General features: G+C 40.9%; 1 protein-coding gene across 5 annotated transcripts in view; it reads right to left on the bottom strand.

Annotated features, from left to right (window-relative positions):
- ca10a (carbonic anhydrase Xa) overlaps positions 1-18,934 on the bottom strand; it is a 321,877-nt gene that overhangs the window by 242,196 nt on the left and 60,747 nt on the right. For all 5 annotated transcript variants that reach the window (XM_029764666.1, XM_029764668.1, XM_029764669.1 and 2 more), the window contains one exon: positions 16,801-16,875. In XM_029764666.1, coding sequence (XP_029620526.1) covers positions 16,801-16,875 — 75 coding nt within the window. The remainder of the gene's footprint in view (positions 1-16,800; positions 16,876-18,934) is intronic.

Genomic DNA, 18,934 nt, shown 5'->3' with positions numbered 1-18,934 from the left:
CAGTAGCATAATAGCTGTTATAGCTGCTAGTGGCTAACATTTGAGCTACCAAAGTCATGATAGGCCCAAGTCAGAGCCAATGACATAATCAGGAAACTATCTGTCCAGGTCTTTGGCCTGAGGAAAACTCCTGTCCCTAGTCATGTGAACCAGGGTAATCCTCCCTCTGCCCTATAAGATGACAGTGTGTGATTGACAGCTGGCCATGGCTTTACACCGGCTGTGGGATGGAGGGATTTGGGGAGGTGTGGAATCCATTCCACACCTCCCCAATGGAGGGATGGAGAGATTTGAAAAGGAGAGAAAACGGTCACTGGCCCTCACTGAAGGCGAACAGAGGATCATGTATCATATTTCCAGCCCGGAGGGTTTCCATCTCTCTACAATCCCACTTTACGTCTCCTTCATTCACCCATTCATCCATTTATTTTTCACTCTGATTCTCTCTTCTCCACTATTTGATGCTCTATTCCATTACTCTCCTCTCATCCCACTTTTTTTCTACTTCTCTCCCCCACCCTCCTTTCACTTTTCTTATATCTTCTATGCTCAACTTAGATACTCCTTTTTCTCCTCAATCACCTTTACTTTCCTGGCCTGTCCTTACCAATCATTTACTCTCTTCCCACTTTTCTTCACCCCTCATCTCCTACTAGTGTTGCACGGTATACCGAAACTTTGGGACCGGCTAGAGCTGGTAATGTGTAAGTGGAGCAGGCACGGTGCACTCACACTATAAGGGGACATCGGATGCGCTGATAGACAGACTGATCCTCTCTCAATCATTACCAAACCACATGAAAAATGGTTTGGTACTCGATTTTTGTTGCTTTCGGTACTTCTATCAAACATGTCTCAGGTCGTCTACTGATTGAGAGAGGATCAAGTCTTGTCAATCCACGCAGCCGATGTCCCCTTATAGTGTGAGTGCACCGTGCCTGCTCCACTTACACATTACCAGCTCTAGCCGGTCCCGAGGAACCACCGCACTTACTGGGAGTCTGGGATGCATCACCACTCATGCTGAACGGAAGTTAACACACTTGAATAATGCAACACCACATGTAGAAATGAACAAACTGTTCATTACTGTCATTACTGTCCACAACATTTATTGTGGACCTGGGATACCTGGAAGTGCCTTCTGATGAAGATCATCAAAGGTAAGTGAATATTTATAATGCTATTTATGATTTTAGATGACTCCAAAATGGCAGGTATCTGTAATGCCTGATGTATGTTTCTGAGCGCCGTACTCAGATTATTGCAAAGTGTGCTTTCCCCGTGAAGCTTTTTTGAAATCTGTCACAGCGGTTGCATTCAGAAGATGTTTATCTATAATTCTTTCAATAAGAGTTTAATATTTTATCAACGTTTATGATGAGTATTTTTGTAAATTGTTGTGCTGTTCACCGGCAGTTTTGGAGGAAAAATATTTTCTGAACATCATGCGCCAATGTAAAATGGGGGTTTTGGATATAAATATGAACTTTATCGAACAAAACAATCATGTATTGTGTAACATTGAGTCCTAGGAGTGTCATCTGATGAAAATCGTTAGGTTAGTGAAGGTTAGTGCTTAATTTTAGCTGTATTTATGGTTTTTGTGACCCTCTCCTGCTTGGAAAATGGCTGTGTTTTTTCTTGTGCTGGCACTGTCCTACCATAATCTAACTTTATGCTTTCACCGTAAAGCCTTTTTGAAATCGGACAATGTGGTTGGATTAAGGAGAGGTTTATCTTTAAAATGGTGTGAAATAGTTGTATGTTTGAGAACTTTGAATTATGAGATTTTTGTTGTTTTGAATTTGCCGCTCTGATTTTTCACTGGCTGTTGAATAGTGTGAACCGTGGGTGGGACGGTAGCGTCCCACGCAGCCCTGAGAAGTTAAAGAGACAGCACACACTTTTATATAAGAAGATCAGTACAATAAAATAAGTCCCAAATGGAAGGGGAACAGATTGTTTTTCATCTGTAGCCCCATGAAATCAGCCAAAACAAGCTCAACAACTCAATGCATGCACACACTCCTATTGAAGATGCATTCACCTGTATTGTGAATAGGCCTAGGCTACATCTTGATTCACCCTGTTTATCAATAGATTTACCATTCAAATAAATGATTAACATTATGTTATGTAGTTAGATTGGTAAAAATCTGCCTTCCCCTCTATCTACTCTCCTCATACCTTCATACCTTTCCTTTCTCGTCATCACTCTCTCCTCTCCTTTCCTCCGTCCATCCCCTTGCCCTTCCCTACATGCTGTCTGTCTGTCTATCTCTGTCTGTCTGTCAGTAAAGGGTAAATAAAGTGGAGGTCACACCACCACTTAATACCCACAGTTGTCACTGCAGTGTGTGTGTGTGTGTGTGTGTGTGTGTGTGTGTGTGTGTGTGTGTGTGTGTGTGTGTGTGTGTGTGTGTGTGTGTGTGTGTGTGTGTGTCCGTCCGTCCGTCCGTGTGTCCGTGTGTGCGCCGTGATGCCTTTCACTGACGATGGGAGAATCAGCCATAGTGGATGTACCTCTTCCTCTAAGGCTGCAGTGACTGACAATGAGTCACATTCTGTTGCAGGTATATTGCAGGGATCCCCTCATTGTACATCTTATTGTGTTTCTGGAGGGCTGTTCAAGTCAAGAATGCACACTGAGTCCAGTTTGGAGCATTCTATTATCCCAATATCCACAAAACCCTACACAGCAGCAATGAGACACACAGACATCCGATGAATAGTCTCTATCAATCAGTAACTATCTGTGTGTGGGTTAATCAGAGGGATTTGTGTGTGTATCCCTCAGTAAAGTATGAAGAGAGAAGGAGCTTACTGACTTCTACCCCCATCTGTCTCCACCCTCTGTGGCCCTGTCGATCTGTGTGTGTGTGTGTGTGTGTGTGTGTGTGTGTGTCTGTGGGCCTGTGTGTGCGTGCCTGTGTGTGTGTGCGTGCCTGCCTGTGTGTGTGTGTGTGTGTGTGTGTGTGTGTGTGTGTGTGTGTGTGTGTGTGTGTGTGTGTGTGTGTGTGTGTGTGTGCGCGTGTGCCTGCCAACCCCCTAGCTAAGTAGAGCATACAAGATATAAGAAAAGTGAAAGGTCTGTGTGTGCAGGTGTCGATCCATTTCAGCTGTTTTGGATGTTGTGACTACCGTGGGTCTTACATAACCCAACACACATCATTGGATACAGGTATCACATAAAGTCTGGGTTGATTGGCACAAACAGAATCATTAGAGAGAAAGCAGCAGAGATTGGTAGACAGGCTGAGACAGCATAGCAGAGTAGCAGGCAAGCTTAGCGCATAACAATCTCATACTGTATAATCCACAAAGATTCCTGCCTGCAATTGGATTCCATTGAACTGGCAGAAAAAGCCACCGTTACAGAAAACCGGCTATTACCAAAAGCAACAAATCATGTAACTCTATGCTTACAGACACAACATATTTATGTAGACAATTTATAGTTTGAGGTGTACCTGTGTATTTATTTCAAGGCCTACCTTTAAACTCAGTGCCTCTTTGCTTGACATCATGGGAAAATCCAAAGAAATCAGCCAAGACCTCAGAAAAAAATTGTAGACCTCCACAAGTCTGGTTCATCCTTGGGAGCAATTTCCAAACGCCGAAAGGCACCAGGTTCATCTGTACAAACAATATTATGCAAGTATAAACACCATGGGACCACGCAGCCGTCATACCGCTCAGGAAGGAGACTCGTTCTGTCTCTTAGAGATGAACATACTTTGGTGCAAAAAGTTCAAATCAATCCCAGAACAACAGCAAAGGACCTTGTGAAGATGCTGGAGGAAACAGGTACAAAAGTATCTACATCCACAGTAAAACGAGTCCTATATTGACATAACCTGAAAGGCCGCTCTGCAAGGAAGAAGCCAATGCTCCAAAACCGGCATAAAAAAGCCAGACTACGGTTTGCAACTGCACATGGGGACAAAGATCGTACTTTTTCGGGAAATGTCCTCTGGTCTGATGAAAGAAAAATAGAACTGTTTGGCCATAAGGACCATCGTCATATTTGATGGAAAAAGAGGGATGCTTGCAAGCCAAAGAGCACCATCCCAACTGTGAAGCACCCGGGTGGCAGCATCATTTTGTGGGGGTGCTTTGCTGCAGGAGGGACTGGTGCACTTCACAAAATAGATGCCATCATGAGGGAGGAAAAGTATGTGGATTTATTGAAGCAACATCTCAAGACATCAGTCAGGAAGTTAAAGCTTGGTCGCAAATGGGTCTTCCAAATGGACAATGACCCCAAGCATACTTCCAAAGTTGTGGCAAAATGGCTTAAGGACAACAAAGTCAAGGTATTGGAGTGGCCATCACAAAGCCCTGACCTCAATCCTATAGAAAATGTGTGGGCAGAACTGAAAAAGCTTGTGCGAGCAAGGAGGCCTACAAACCTGACTCAGTTACACCAGCTCTGTCAGGAGGAATGGGCCAAAATTCACCTAACTTATTGTGGGAAGCTTGTGGAAGGCTACCCAAAACATTTTACCCCAGTTAAACAATTTAAAGGCAATGCTACCAAATACTAATTGAGTGTATGTGAACTTCTGACCCACTGGGAATGTGATGAAAGGAATAAAAGCTCAAACAAATAATTCTCTCTACTATTATTCTGACATTTCACATTCTTAAAATAAAGTGGTGATCCTAACTGACCTAAGACAGGGACTTTTTACTAGTATTAAATGTCAGGATTTGTGAAAAACTGAGTTTAAATGTATTTGGCTAAGGTGTATGTAAACTTCCGACTTCAACTGTACACTGTTTTAGATAATAAATTCATATGTTTACTTTCATAGTCCTCAACTAACATCTAACAGCACCCACAGTCCTCCTCCACACCTTGACTGTATCTTGGCTAAATTCCACTCTAGCCTGGTGCTGGCAGCCTGGTACTCACTCCCCCATCATCATCAGAACTCAATGGGCCATAATGCTCCACAGCAGAACCACAGCTACTGGTCCAATCACAACGCAGAACCCCAGCTACTGCTTCAATCACAATGCAGAACCACAGCTATTGGTCCAATCACTACTGTTGCACGATATTCCAAAACGTCAGTACTTTTTCGATACTGAAAAACGGTTCGGTACTATATGTTTTGTTAATGTCGGTACTTCTGTCAAATGTGTCTCACGTCATATAGGGATTGAGAGGATTGAGTCTGTCTAGTCATTTGTCTGAATCTTCTCAAGGGGGCTGTAGTTAGGGCTCGCACAATTATTGTATAATCGTGTAACTGACAATTATGGACAATAACCCTGAACTACGAAAAATATATTTATAATAATCTTAATGCATTCATTTTAGGAGAAAAGAGTATTCAACTTTATATTCAAGTAGGTATAGTTTACCCAATAGCAGTTATTCATTTTTGCATGAATTGGGTAAAGTTGTTAATAATTTTACGAGCAGAACGGCACGGTCAGAAGGAAATGCAAATTTTCCAAAAGTTCCACAGAGTCAAAACCATTTGTTTTTTATGCAGGGGTGTCACCAAAGCAGTGTTGTATTCATGACGTACTGTATGACGTAGCTAATTTCGAAATTTGCATGACAATGAATCGTTACCCAGAATTCCATAACCGTCATAGCCCTTGCAGTAGTAAGACAGCCAGGCTAGTGGCTACTTGTGCTTGTGTATGCTGCTGACAAAGCGCCAGCCGCTTTTGAGAAGCAAGCCAGAGGGGAGAGAAAATTCCGACAGCATGGCTTCTTCTAACGAAAACATCATAGCTCCACGCGGGCAGCTTGATGACCAAACTGGTTCCAGAAGGGAACTGTGGGAATACTTTGCTTACAGAGCAGATGATAAAGGTCAGCCCACCAAAACAACTATGCAAAATGTGTTACAAAGCAGTGCAGTGCAAGGGAGGTTTAGTTGTAAAACAACATGAAAAGCAGTTTTACACATGACATTTGCATTGTAATGTTATTCAACTGGAAACTCAATTCAAATTGTTTTTGAGTGGCAATGACATATAGTACCAGTCAAAGCTTTTGGAACACCTACTCATTAAAGGGTATTTCTTTATTTTTATTGTCTTTATTGTTTACATTGTAGAATAATAGTGAAGACATCAAAACTATGAAATAACACATATGGAATCATGAAGTTGTCAAGTGTCAGTGTGCAGCGGGTAGGACGGAGTCAGGCGCAGGACACAGAACTGAGTAAAAATGTACTTTACTCGAATAAATCACAAACAAATTCCATACAGGGCAAATATTCCAGCTCGACATAAAAGAGCGACCACTTGACAAAGAACAAACACGCACAAAACCATGTGGGAACCAGAGGGTTCAATAGGGAATAAATGATAACGTAATGGAAACCAAGTGTGTACAATCAAGACAAAACAAATGGACAAAGAAACGTAGATCGATGGCGGCTAGAAAGCCGGTGACGTCGGCCGCCGAACGCCGCCCGAATAAGGAGAGGCACCAACTTCGGCGGAAGTTGTGACAGTAGTAACCAAAAAAGTGTTAAACAAATCTAAATCTATTTTATATTTGAGATTCTTCAAAGTAGCCACCCTTTGCCTTGATGACAGCTTTTAACACTAGGCATTCTCTCAACCAGCTTCTTGAGGTCATCTGGAATGCATTTCAATTAACAGGTGTACCTTGGAAAAAGTTAATTTGTGGAATTTATTTCCTTCTTAATGCGTTTGAACCAATCAGCTGTGTTGTGACAAGGTAGGGGTGTTATACAGCAAAGAGAAATGACAGTCCATCATTACTTTAAGACATGAAGGTCAGTCAATCTGGAAAATGTCAAGAACTTTGAAAGTTTCTTCAAGTGCAGTCACAAAAACCATCAAGCGCTATGATGAAACTGGCTCTCATGAGGACCACCACAGGAAAGAAAGACCCAGAGTTACCGCTGCTGCAGAGGATAAGTTCATTAGAGTTAATTGCACATCAGATTGTAGCCCAAATAAATGCTTCACAGAGTTCAAGTAACAGACACATCTCAACATCAACCTTTCAGAGGAGACTGCCTGAATCAAGCCAGGTCAAATTGCTGCAAAGAACCTTACAGATAATTAACTGTATGTGTGGGGTACAGAGATGAGGTAGTCATAAAAATTATGTTAAACACTATTTTTGCACACAGAGTGAGTCCATGGAACTTATTATTTGACCTGTTAAGCAAAAGAAAATGAGGCTTGCCATAACAAAGGGGTTAAATACTTGTTGACTCAAGCCATTTCAGCTTTACATTTTTTTATTCATTTGTAAAAATGTCTAAATACATGATTCCACTTTGACATTATGGGGTATTGTGTGTAGACACAAAATGTCAATTTAATACATTTTAAAGTCAGGTTGTTACGCTACAAAATGTTCAAAAAGTCAAGGGGTGTTAATACTTTCTGAAGGCACTGTAGATGAATAATGAATCATAGGTCTAATGCATGTAATTTACCCAATATTATGGTCATAGATTAGCAAATTACCCTGACATTTTAAAACAGTTTAGATGTCATTGTAAAATGATGCTCTGCTTCTCTGTTATTTAATATGGTGTTTTATTTTTGAAAGAAATTGAATATAGAATAGAAGATATTCTATGTGTTATTTTAGTTGTTCAACCAGTATTCAACATATTGTTCAATGTAAAAAAAATGAAATAAAGCCCAGTGGTTATCCTGTTATTCTGTGAAAGCTAACACGCTATTTTTTCTTTGCCGTGGTATAATTTTGGCATTGAGTATCATTCCAGTAATGAGTATCGTGATTCGGTATTGAAGTAAAAATTCTGGTATCATAACAACACTACTAATCACAACGCAGAACCTCATCTACTGGTCCAATCAAAACAGCCCACATTGTTCCTCCAACAGCCCCTAACAGTGTTTCATCACTAAGGATCTTTAATGCACATTGTCCCTTTGCTAGTCCTTCTAGTGCCTGTGTAGCAGAAAGAAGCTGGCAAAGTGCTATAGGATATCAATTTTCCCCCAATAAAGCGCAGGTTGCAAAGCTGCCGCGCCCTCGTGGATCGTCTCTGTGTTGTTTAATTGAGTTTCGATCAGAGACTGTTACTCGGAGAAGCACTCACTATCTGCCAGACACACACACACACACTTACATAATATATATATCTAACAATTAGCAGCGGCCAGTGATTTTGAAGGGGCTTAAAGGGCAATTCCACCACTTTTCAACCTCATTTCATAATTTCATCTCCAGCACAATACCAGTATCTACATATGTGAAAACGGTGCATTTCATCTACCTGATGACATCATCAAAAGTTCAAACATTTTAAAAACAGTGATTTTAAAAAACACTATGAGATTCGCAGTGAAGTGGGGAGCAAGAAAATACCTAAAACTAAAACTCATGGCAGGTTTTGAAAATCACTGTGTTTTTTTACTTTTAATCCTACCGTGATGTCACAGCAGCATTGTTTTGGACCTTTATTCTTATATTTTTAACCACAGATCATAGAAACGCATTGTTTTCACATATGTAGACACTGGGTTGGTGCTGGAGATGATAAGTAGGATGTTGAAAAGTGTCGGAATTGCCCTTTAAATGGAGAATTAAGTTAAAAAGCTTTAAAGGGATTTTCAGGAAGCCGGGTTTTGGATACGGTAGCTCAGAAACCTGTAATTGGTGAATCCTCCTTGTCTCTGACTACTGAGACTCAAGAAAAGGCTGAAGAAACCTTTAATTTGTTAATCAATACCCTCCTTTCAAAGAAAACTAACACTTATACTGTTATTATTCGAAACAGAAGTGTGGATGTTAAATCCGACTTTTACAGAGAAGGGAATGAAGAATTGAAAGTGCTATCATTAACTGTGTAAAAAAAGATGACAGAGTTTGACGCTTCAACAACGGACCATACTGATTGTCTGCTTCTGCCTGATTATATCTCATATTTGATATTTTCAGATCAAGAGTCTTCCATGAGTTGTTATCATTTAAGCAGCGGAGCAGTAATTCGGAAGACTTTCACTGCAGCAAAGCTGGTGCTACATCTGGGGTACATAGTAACACTGTTGCATGTGCAGAGTAGGAAAAAGAAGATGGATTCCATTGTTTCCCTTCATGGACCTTAAAAGTTCTTAAGGTATAGGGGGCAGTATTTTCATGGCCGGAGGAAAAACGTACCCAAATTAAACTGGTTACTACTCTGGCTCAGAAACTACAATATGCATATTATTAGTAGATCTGGATAGAAAACACTCTGAAGTTTCTAAAACTGTTTGAATGGTGTCTGTGAGTATAACAGAACTCCTATGGAAGGCAAAAACCTGAGAAAAATCCAACCAGGAAGTGGAAAGTCTGAGAATTGTAGTTCTTCTTTTGAATCTCTATCGAAACTACAGTTTCTGTGGGGTCACGTTGCACTTCCTAAGGCTTCCATTGGCTGTCAAAAGCCTTCAGAAAGTTGTTTCATATGTCTCCTGTTACTGGGCAGATAATAGAAGCTCAGTCACTGAGTGGACTGCCTGGGGACAAAGGGATTGGATATGCGCGGTCCAGCGAGCGCGCTCTTCCTTCTTTTTCTTCTTGAATGAATACGCTATTGTCCGGTTGGAATATTATCGCAATTTTACGTAAAAAATACCATAAAGATTGATTTTAAACAACGTTTGACATGCTTCTATGAACGGTAATGGAACATTTTGACTTTTCGTCTCTGGTTATGCGCTCGCGCGTTATGCCTTTGGATAGTGCTCTGAATGCACGAACAAAATGGAGGTATTTGGACATAAATATGGATTGTTTCGAACAAAAACAACATTTCTTGTGGAAGTAGCAGTCCTGGGAGTGCATTTTGATGAAGATCAGCAAAGGTAAGAGAATATTTATAATACTAATTCTGAGTTTAGGTGACCCCGAACTTGGCGGGTGTCTGTATAGCTTGCTGTGATGGCGAGCTATGTACTCAGAATATTGAAAAATGGGCTTTCTCCGTAAAGCTATTTTAAAATCTGACACAGCGGTTGCATCCAGGAGTAGTCTATCTATAATTTTTTTAATAATTGTTATATATTTTGTCAACGTTTATGATGAGTATTTTTGTAAATTGATGTGCACATTCACCGGGCGTTTTGGTGGGAATACATTTTCTGAACATCACGCGCCAATGTAAAATGCTGTTTTTGGATATAAATATGAACTTTATCGAACAAAACATACATGTATTGTGTAACATGATGTCCTAGGAGTGTCATCTGATGAAGATCGTCAAAGGTTAGTGCTTCATTTAGCTGTGTTATGGGTTTTTGTGACATATATCCTTGCTTGGAAAATGGCTGTGTGGTTATTTTTGTCTATGTACTCTCCTAACATAATCTAATATTTTGCTTTCGCTGTAAAGCCTTTTTGAAATCGGACAATGTGGTTACATTAAGGACAAGTGTATCTTTAAAATGGTGTAAAATAGTCGTATGTTTGAGAAATTTGAATTCTGAGATTTTGTTGTTTTGAATTTGCCGCCCTGATATTTCACTGGCTGTGTCCCGCAGGTGGGACGCTAGCGTCCCACGTAGCCCATAGAAGTTAAAGACCTAATAGCACTGAATTGGTGAAAGCTGCTTACACATGTCTAGTTCATAGTTGTACGATTGTTATAATTGCCTCTCCTCATCTCTTCCTCTTTATCACTCCATCTCCCACCCGTCTCTTCCTCTCACCCTCATCCCCCTCTTTCTCATTCTGCCCCCCCCCCTTCTCTCTCTCTCTCGTTATGTCCCCCCCTCGCTCTCTCATTCTCGTTCTCTCTCTCTCTCTCTTTCTTCCGGTACTCTCCATTTCCACTCTCTCTCATTAGTCCAGTGCCTGTCATGGAGAGGGTCTGTGCTGGAGCACACAGTCCAACACTTCACACCAGAGAACCATCAGATGCCTACCAGATACACATCAGAGAGACAACCAGCAGGCAGCCAGGCCAGCCGAGTCGCATCGCTCTCTCTATCTACCCCGCATCGCGCTCCAGTGGCGCAGGACAGAGAAGGGATATTTTAAAGAGCTAGAGGGCGGAGAAAGAGAGAGGGGGAGGACAGGGAAGGACAGGGAAAGAAGAGAAAAAGTGGAGGAAGAGAGTGAAAAAGAAGAGAAATTGGACAAAGAGATAAACTGAGATTTCTGAAGTGATAGTCATTTCAGGAAGGGGGTGAGTGTTAACCAGTCACTTTCATGCAACCCCCTTTCTCGCCCTCTATACACCACATGTTCATTTTGACACCTCTGTCTGGCTGAACAGCATGCTACCTGTTCCACATCAAGCTCTCTTCGTCCCCGCATGACAATTCAAGATGGTTCAACCACTGCTTTGGATCCTGCCAAGCTCTCCTCTCTATCTCCCTCCTTCCCTAATCCTAGCTCACAGCAACCAGCCATTCCTCACAGGCTTTATCTCCTCTAAAATAATCTTTCAGCAGGATCAACAAGATAATCTGCTGAAATGGGATAAAGAGAATAGAGGGGAAAATTATGTAAAAACACAACAATAATAAACAGCAAAATCCACATCCGGGCCGGGATTCCTGGAATGACCCCATATGATGCTCAAAGCTGATGATCTCAAATGACCTTTAACTCCATACTGTGCCAATAAGAGCTGCTTCTCAATGCTCTCTGAAGAGATGACGGTACACTGAATGACTAGGATGGAGTTGGCCCTAGACACTGAGCTAAAGTTAGTTTTGTATTCCCCCCTCTGATAGTTAGTATTAGGATCTAGAGAGAATGGCTGGGAGAATCATCTCCCCAGAGCAGATTAAAAGGAGGCATATACTAATGGTCCTCGTTGACCTTTGGGAACTACTAAAGCTAACTGGGGTAGCTCAGAAAGGGCACATTATATTGCAAAGGTCAGTTATGTAACATAAGGCTACAAAATGGGATCACGTTAGCTTTTACAAATAGCCTACTATACAGCAATGTTATAAAATTTTGTTTCGGGGGAGAGGACCCATCGGAGTGCGCATTTTTGTAACAGCCCAGCACTAGCAAACCTCAATTCAAATTGTATTGGTCACATACACATATTCAGCAGATGTTATTGCGGGTGTAGCGAAATACCTGAAGTAAATAATCAATGAATAATCATTAACAGAATCAGAGAGCTGGGTTTAAAAAACTAAACAAACCAAATGTAATGTGCACCCTGTGAATTCCCAGGACCTCTTGCAGTTGGTTATGAGTAGACATAGATGGGGGACTTAATATCTCCATGCCCTAGACATGATTTGGAATAAAGAAAGGGCCTGAGGAATTAGTCAAACCAAATCCTAATACAAAATGTTAATAGCTACCCTTTACCCATGAAAATAGTTGAAAAGGTACAATAATATCCATAACAACACTACCGACCGACTCCCCAAAGTCTCCCTGTGGTCCTAGTTCTAACTACCACAGTGCCTTATCAACCGATTCAGGATTATCACCCCCTAGCTCAGTAATGTCACTTCATTCGCACGAGGTAAAGTTTCCTTCTTTATCGGCTACTATCTGGCAGAGACCTGAGAGAGTAGGGCGTAAAACGTCTGATTACCGTACCTCCTCCCCTCACTGGCACAGGGGGATCACGACTAGTGCATTAGCGGTGCCAGCTGCTGTTGAGTGGCTAGTGGTGCAGGAAGGCCTGCGAGGACAGGGGCGATAACATTATATTGGAGATAAAGCATTGCAATGACGACGTGCCTCTGACAAACAGACGCGCGCACACGCGCACACACACAGCGCTCCTCAGTCGCTGACAGTTGATTCTCAGCTGTTATATTGTGTGGCATATACACATATACAATCGCAGGTATAATAAAAAAGCATGCAAATGCATTCTGATGCATGCACACACACACACACACACACACACACACACACACACAAACACACACACACACACACACACAAACGCACTCACTCACTCACATAAAATAACACATCCGCAGGCTTTAATAAAAGGCATGCATTAACACCACACACACACACACACACACACACACACACACACACACACACACACACACACACACACACACACACACACACACACACACACACACACACACACACACACACACCTGCAGGCATCATCGAAAGCACTCAACAGCTCAGCAGCAGAAAAGTACAATCTCAGGAAATAATTGGGCTGATGGGTTCACATAGAGGGAAATGAACGAGGTAGAAAGAAAGGCCCTTGTACACCTGCCAGTCAATCAGCAACAAAACAACGTGAACTACATGACAAAGGCAACGAATGTCTTGGAAGCATTACAGTTTTTTACAATCACTTTTGCACTAATTTCGGAACCTTGATGTCATTTTTCAAAACTCTAGACACAACTCACAACCGATGATCAAAATGCACATTTTTCAAAACTCTCACACTTTTTCCAATTGCTTGGATACAATACACATACAGCTAAGATCATTTGTTCATTGAACTAAAATCACCTGTTCAAAATGACACAACTTAACATCAAAGTAATACCATTTCAAAATGAATTTCACACGTTACATCTGAGATGACTGTCTATTCATTTCATTACAATGATCTAACTACCAATTGATACAACTGCTCAAAATGAAAAGTAACTGTTGCACTACTCTTAATGCATAGTTTTATGGAAACTGATGAACAATATTCCATGTTTATATCATGAAAGTTTCAGGATAACAAGATCCATTGACACCAATTACTGTGGAACATGAACCAACTGACCTACATTATCTATGGATGTAATATTTCATCATCATTCTTTATCAGACCATGTTTCTATGGTTCCATGTAGCACTTTTTCAGACCATGTTTTCAGATTTGACATTACTGTACACTCACCGGCCACTTTATTAGGTACACCTATCTAGTACTGGGTAGGACCCCCTTTCACCTCCACAACAGCCTGAATTATTCACGGCGTTGTACGTTAAGAGATGCCCTTCTGCACACCACTGTTTTAAACAGCTGTTATTTGAGCATTTGTGGCCTTTCTGTTAGCTTGAATGAGTCTGGAAATTCTCCTCTGACCTCTCTCATTAACAAGGTGTTTTTGCCCACAGAACTGCCGCTCACTGAATGTGTTTTGTTTATCACACCATCCTCCATAAACTCTAGAGACTGTAGTGGGTAAAAATCCCAGGAAGGCAGCTGTTTCTGAGATGCTGGAATCACCATGTGTGGCATCAACATTCATACCACGGTCAAAGTTGCTTAGATTACGCATGTTGCCCGGTTTAATGTTTGGTCGAACAACATCTAAAGCTCTCTACTCTATATACTCTATATATTGAGTTGCAGGCAGCCACATGATTCACTGTTCGAATGTAACCTTCCTTGATGGGCTGAATCAGGTCTGTAGAGCTGATGGCGTGACTGTCATTGTGCGGGATAATGTCAGGTTCCACCATGCTCAAATGGTGCAAGCATGGCTTTAGGCCCAACCACAATTTACCACCCTGTACTTACCCCCATACTCTCCTTTCCTAAAACCCGATTGAGGAATATTTCTCCACATGGAGGTGGAAGGTATATGATAGGCGCCCTCACGAAAAAGCCACCCTTCTCCAGGCCATGGATGACGCATGCAATGACATCACGGCAGACCAGTGTCAGGCCTGGATTCGCCCGAAGATTCTTCCCAAGATGTTTGGCTAATGAAAACATCCATTGTGATGTGGATGAGAACCTATGGCCAAATCCACAAGGCAGGGTTGATGGAAATATAGAAGTACAGTAATCAAACCTGTCATGACGTTGGCCTCTTTGGGTACAGGAAGGACAGTTGACCCCCTCCCCTTTGTACCATCACCCAACCTACCTTCCCCCCCAACCCAGGGTTGTAAAAATTCCAAGAGGAGAATCTACTACAACATGTTTCATAGAGAGACAAAGGAAATTCTTCCAACTCATAGAATTGGAGAACCTAGCGACATGTGTGTTCTGGAGAAGATATGGAAGATTGATGAAGACTCCAGCTACGAACTGATCCGCTTGGTACAATTTTGTGATACTCAGAAGAGACAATATAGCCATATTACCCTAAAACGGTCTACATGATAGCCTCAGCGATGAGACTGAATCCACATGGGTGTATACAATGTATTATTAAGGATAAAGCTATTTGTAATACATTGAGATGCTATGTACTGATGTTAATGTGATAGAATTATATTTCTGTAACCAAGTCTAGCTCAGTCATAGGCACGCCCCCAGGGACACATACAGGACCAGGCGTCATTTGACAAGCCTGTTCTCTGGGTACTATAAAAGACCCCCTGATTTACATTTATACAGACCAGGCCTACACTCCATCGTGAGTTTGGCCCAGAGGTTTGACCAGCCAAGTACTCTACTGAAAGTGAACTATACCACGTGGTTAACTTTTACTATCGAGACCGACAGAATAAGAACAAGTCTTTGATATTAATTATTAGTCTGCAGCTAAGTAAATTATATCATCGAACGCGAAGACCAACCACATCCATTCTATGACGACATTCATGAATGTCGCTCTGAACGATCCATTCTAACCGAGAGAGAGAACGCTGACACTCTCTATCAGAACAAAACTCTCCAACAAGAATCCCGACGACACATGAGCGTAAATATATATTGATATTGCAATTGTTCCCGAATGAGTGAGCCTTCAATTGTCAATTGTTAATATTAATGAACTCTGTGTAACTTCTCAGCTTACCGTTTTATGACCCATTGTCTAACAGACCAGCCATGCTTGTTAGCCAGTAGGGCACATTCCCCTACCAATCCTGTGTGACGATAATTACTGTTTGTATGTTTTCTGTTAATTACTTAGTGTAGTAAATAAATGATTTTAAGACAATTGATGTATGGATGATTTTAGTAAAGACTGGGTTCGTGCAGATAACCAAGAATTACAACTTTCATGATGAGACTGAAACAACATACGGGTTAAGATTGACTGCTATCGATGTAAAATATTACTAAGTATTTTAAGAGTTTATTCAGAGGATAACAGCTCTATAAACGTTCTTCTGTGGTGCCCCGACTTTCTACTTAATTACATTTACATGATTAGCTTAATCAGGTAATATCAATTACAGAGAAATAATTTTATAAGTTAGCATGTCATATCACTTAATCCGGCATAGCCAAAGACACGACAAACCTTTGTTTTGCTTTTTACAGTAAGCCAGGTGAGGAACACTGCAGTTGATGTTTTACTGTAGTTTTTTTCTTTTTTTGTAGCTAAATATTTTTGCTTTGATTCAAAGAAACCTATCAGTGATTTTATTGTAATTCATCAATACATTTCAGATTTTGTTCAATGATTCCACTGTGTCTGTAGTATTCTCTCTACTAGTCCTTTTACAGTGATGTGCTTACGTGTAGTACCATAATGAAACATGTATCACATATTTTGTACTACAATATTTAATGATTGTACGAACAACTACACAGTGAAACTATCGGTATATTGTGTGTGGGTGATCTAAATTAATGTTCCTATGGTATTTCATGATAAATGAGTTATTTGAACCAATGATTCTGCATGTGCAGGGTTTCTTTAAAGATATGAATGCACAATGCAATGTTTTGAACATTGGACTGCCTGTGTTACAAGTGATGACCGTTTTGAGTTTTGAAAAATGACCATAAGGTTCTGAAATTAGTGCCAAATGGATTGTAAAAAACTGTAAAAACAGAGCCTGTGGCAAGGTAGTCTGTCGAGCTATGAAATAGAAAATATGCAATGTTCTTCACACTAAAATAAACAACATAATAGAAATAAACAACAGTCTTAACTGTACAGTATAAGGATTCTTACCTGGTACAAAACTCCCCTGAACAACCTCCTTGTACGCCCACCATCCCTCATGTATTTTAGGTACATTTGGCTGAGCTGTCGGAGAGGAAGAAAACAGAGAACATGCATGTCAATCAGATGTATGTTAATTTTAGACAAGAGAGACAACACCCGCTGTGTTCACATCACTGACTCTACTCCTTCATGTAAATGTTCCATTTTGATCCTCATCCTTTCCAGCCAACCTCTCTAACCTTTTCAGGAAGAGGCCTTGGCAAACAAACACTCCCTGAAGACAGGCAGAGAACAAACAGAACACGAGATTGGAAATCCTACACACAAGTGCACGTACACATAACACATACTGGTACGTATACAAGTGTAAGTACACGCACACACACCTTCCTCGGGCATTCGTCTGGAAATGCATTCTGTTATGTTGTGTGCAGTAAAAAGCCCAGATTAGAGGAGGGCTGGACTTTATATTTGAGGTGAATAGGTTAAGGTCCCGCTAAAAAGGGAGGGTCGGGACCCAGAATTACCAGAAGAGCTTTGGAGATATTGCTTTCTACTAGAGGTCGACCGATTAATCAGAATGGCCGATTAATTAGGGCTGATTTCAAGTTTTCATAACAATCGGTAATCGGTATATTTGGCCACCGATTTGCTGATTTTTTTATTATCTTAAAAAAAAATAATGTTTACACCTTTATTTAACTAGGCAAGTCAGATTTAGAACACATTTATATTTTCAATGACGGCCTAGGAACGGTGGTTAACTGCCTTGTTCAGGTGGGATTCGGGGATTCGTTCTTGCAACCTTCTGGTTACTAGTCCAACGCTCTAACCACCTGCCTTACATTGCACTCCACGAGGAGCCTGCATGGCAGGCTGACTACCTGTTACGCGAGGGCAGCAAGAAGCCAAGATAAGTTGCAAGCTAGCATTAAACGTATCTTATAAAAAACTATCAATCTTAACATAATCACTAGTTAACTACACATGGTTGATGATATTACTAGTTTATCTAATGTGTCCTGCGTTGCATATAATCGATGCGGTGCCCGTTAATTTCTCATCGAATCACAGCCTACTTCGACAAACGGGTGATGATTTAACAAGCGCATTTGCAAAAAAAGCACTGTCGTTGCACCAATGTACCTAACCATAAACATCAATGCCTTTCTTTAAAATCAATACACAAGTATATATTTTTAAACCTGCATATTTAGTTAATATTGCCTGCTAACATGAAATTGTGTCACTGCTCTTGCGTTCATTGCCTGACTTGCTGCGAACTAATTTGCCAGAATATTACGTAATTATGAAATACCATTGAAGGTTGTGCAATGTAACAGGAATATTTAGACTTAGGGATGCCACCCGTTAGATAAAATATGGACCGGTTCCGTATTTCACTGAAAGAAAAAACATTTTGTTTTTGAGATGATAGTTTCCGGATTCGACCATATTAATGACCTAAGGCTCGTATTTCTGTGTGTTTATTATATTATAATTAAGTCTATGATTTGATAGAGAAGTCCGACTGAGCGATGGTAGGCACCAGCAGGCTCGTAAGCATTCATTCAAACAGCACTTTTGTGCGTTTTGCCAGCAGCTCTTCGCAATGCGTTGTGCTGTTTATGACTTCAAGCCTGTCAACTCCCAAGATTTGGCTGGTGTAACCGATGTGAAATGGCTAGCTAGTTAGCGGGTGCGCGCTAATAGCGTTTCAAACGTCACTCGCTCTGAGACTTGGAGTAGTTGTTCCCCTTGCTCTACATGGGTAACGCTGCTTTAAGGGTGGCTGTTGTCGATGTGTTCCTGGTTCGAGCCCAGGTAAGAGCGGGGAGAGGGACGGAAGCTATACTGTTACACTGGCAATACTAAAGTGCCTATAAGAACATTCAATAGTCAAAGGTATATGAAATACAAATCGCATAGAGAGAAATAGTCCTATAATTCCTATAATAACTACAACCTAAAACTTCTTACCTGGGAATATTGAAGACTCATGTTAAAAGGAACCACCAGCTTTCATATGTTCCCATGTTCTGAGCAAGGAACTTAAACGTTAGCTTTTTTTACATGGCACATAGTGCACTTTTACTTTCTTCTCCAACACTTTGTTTTTGCATTATTTATGTTTCATTAT

Source organism: Salmo trutta, chromosome 10, assembly GCF_901001165.1.
Source record: "Salmo trutta chromosome 10, fSalTru1.1, whole genome shotgun sequence".
NCBI classification, from domain to species: domain Eukaryota; kingdom Metazoa; phylum Chordata; class Actinopteri; order Salmoniformes; family Salmonidae; genus Salmo; species Salmo trutta.
This window is presented reverse-complemented; position numbering and strand designations above follow the sequence as displayed.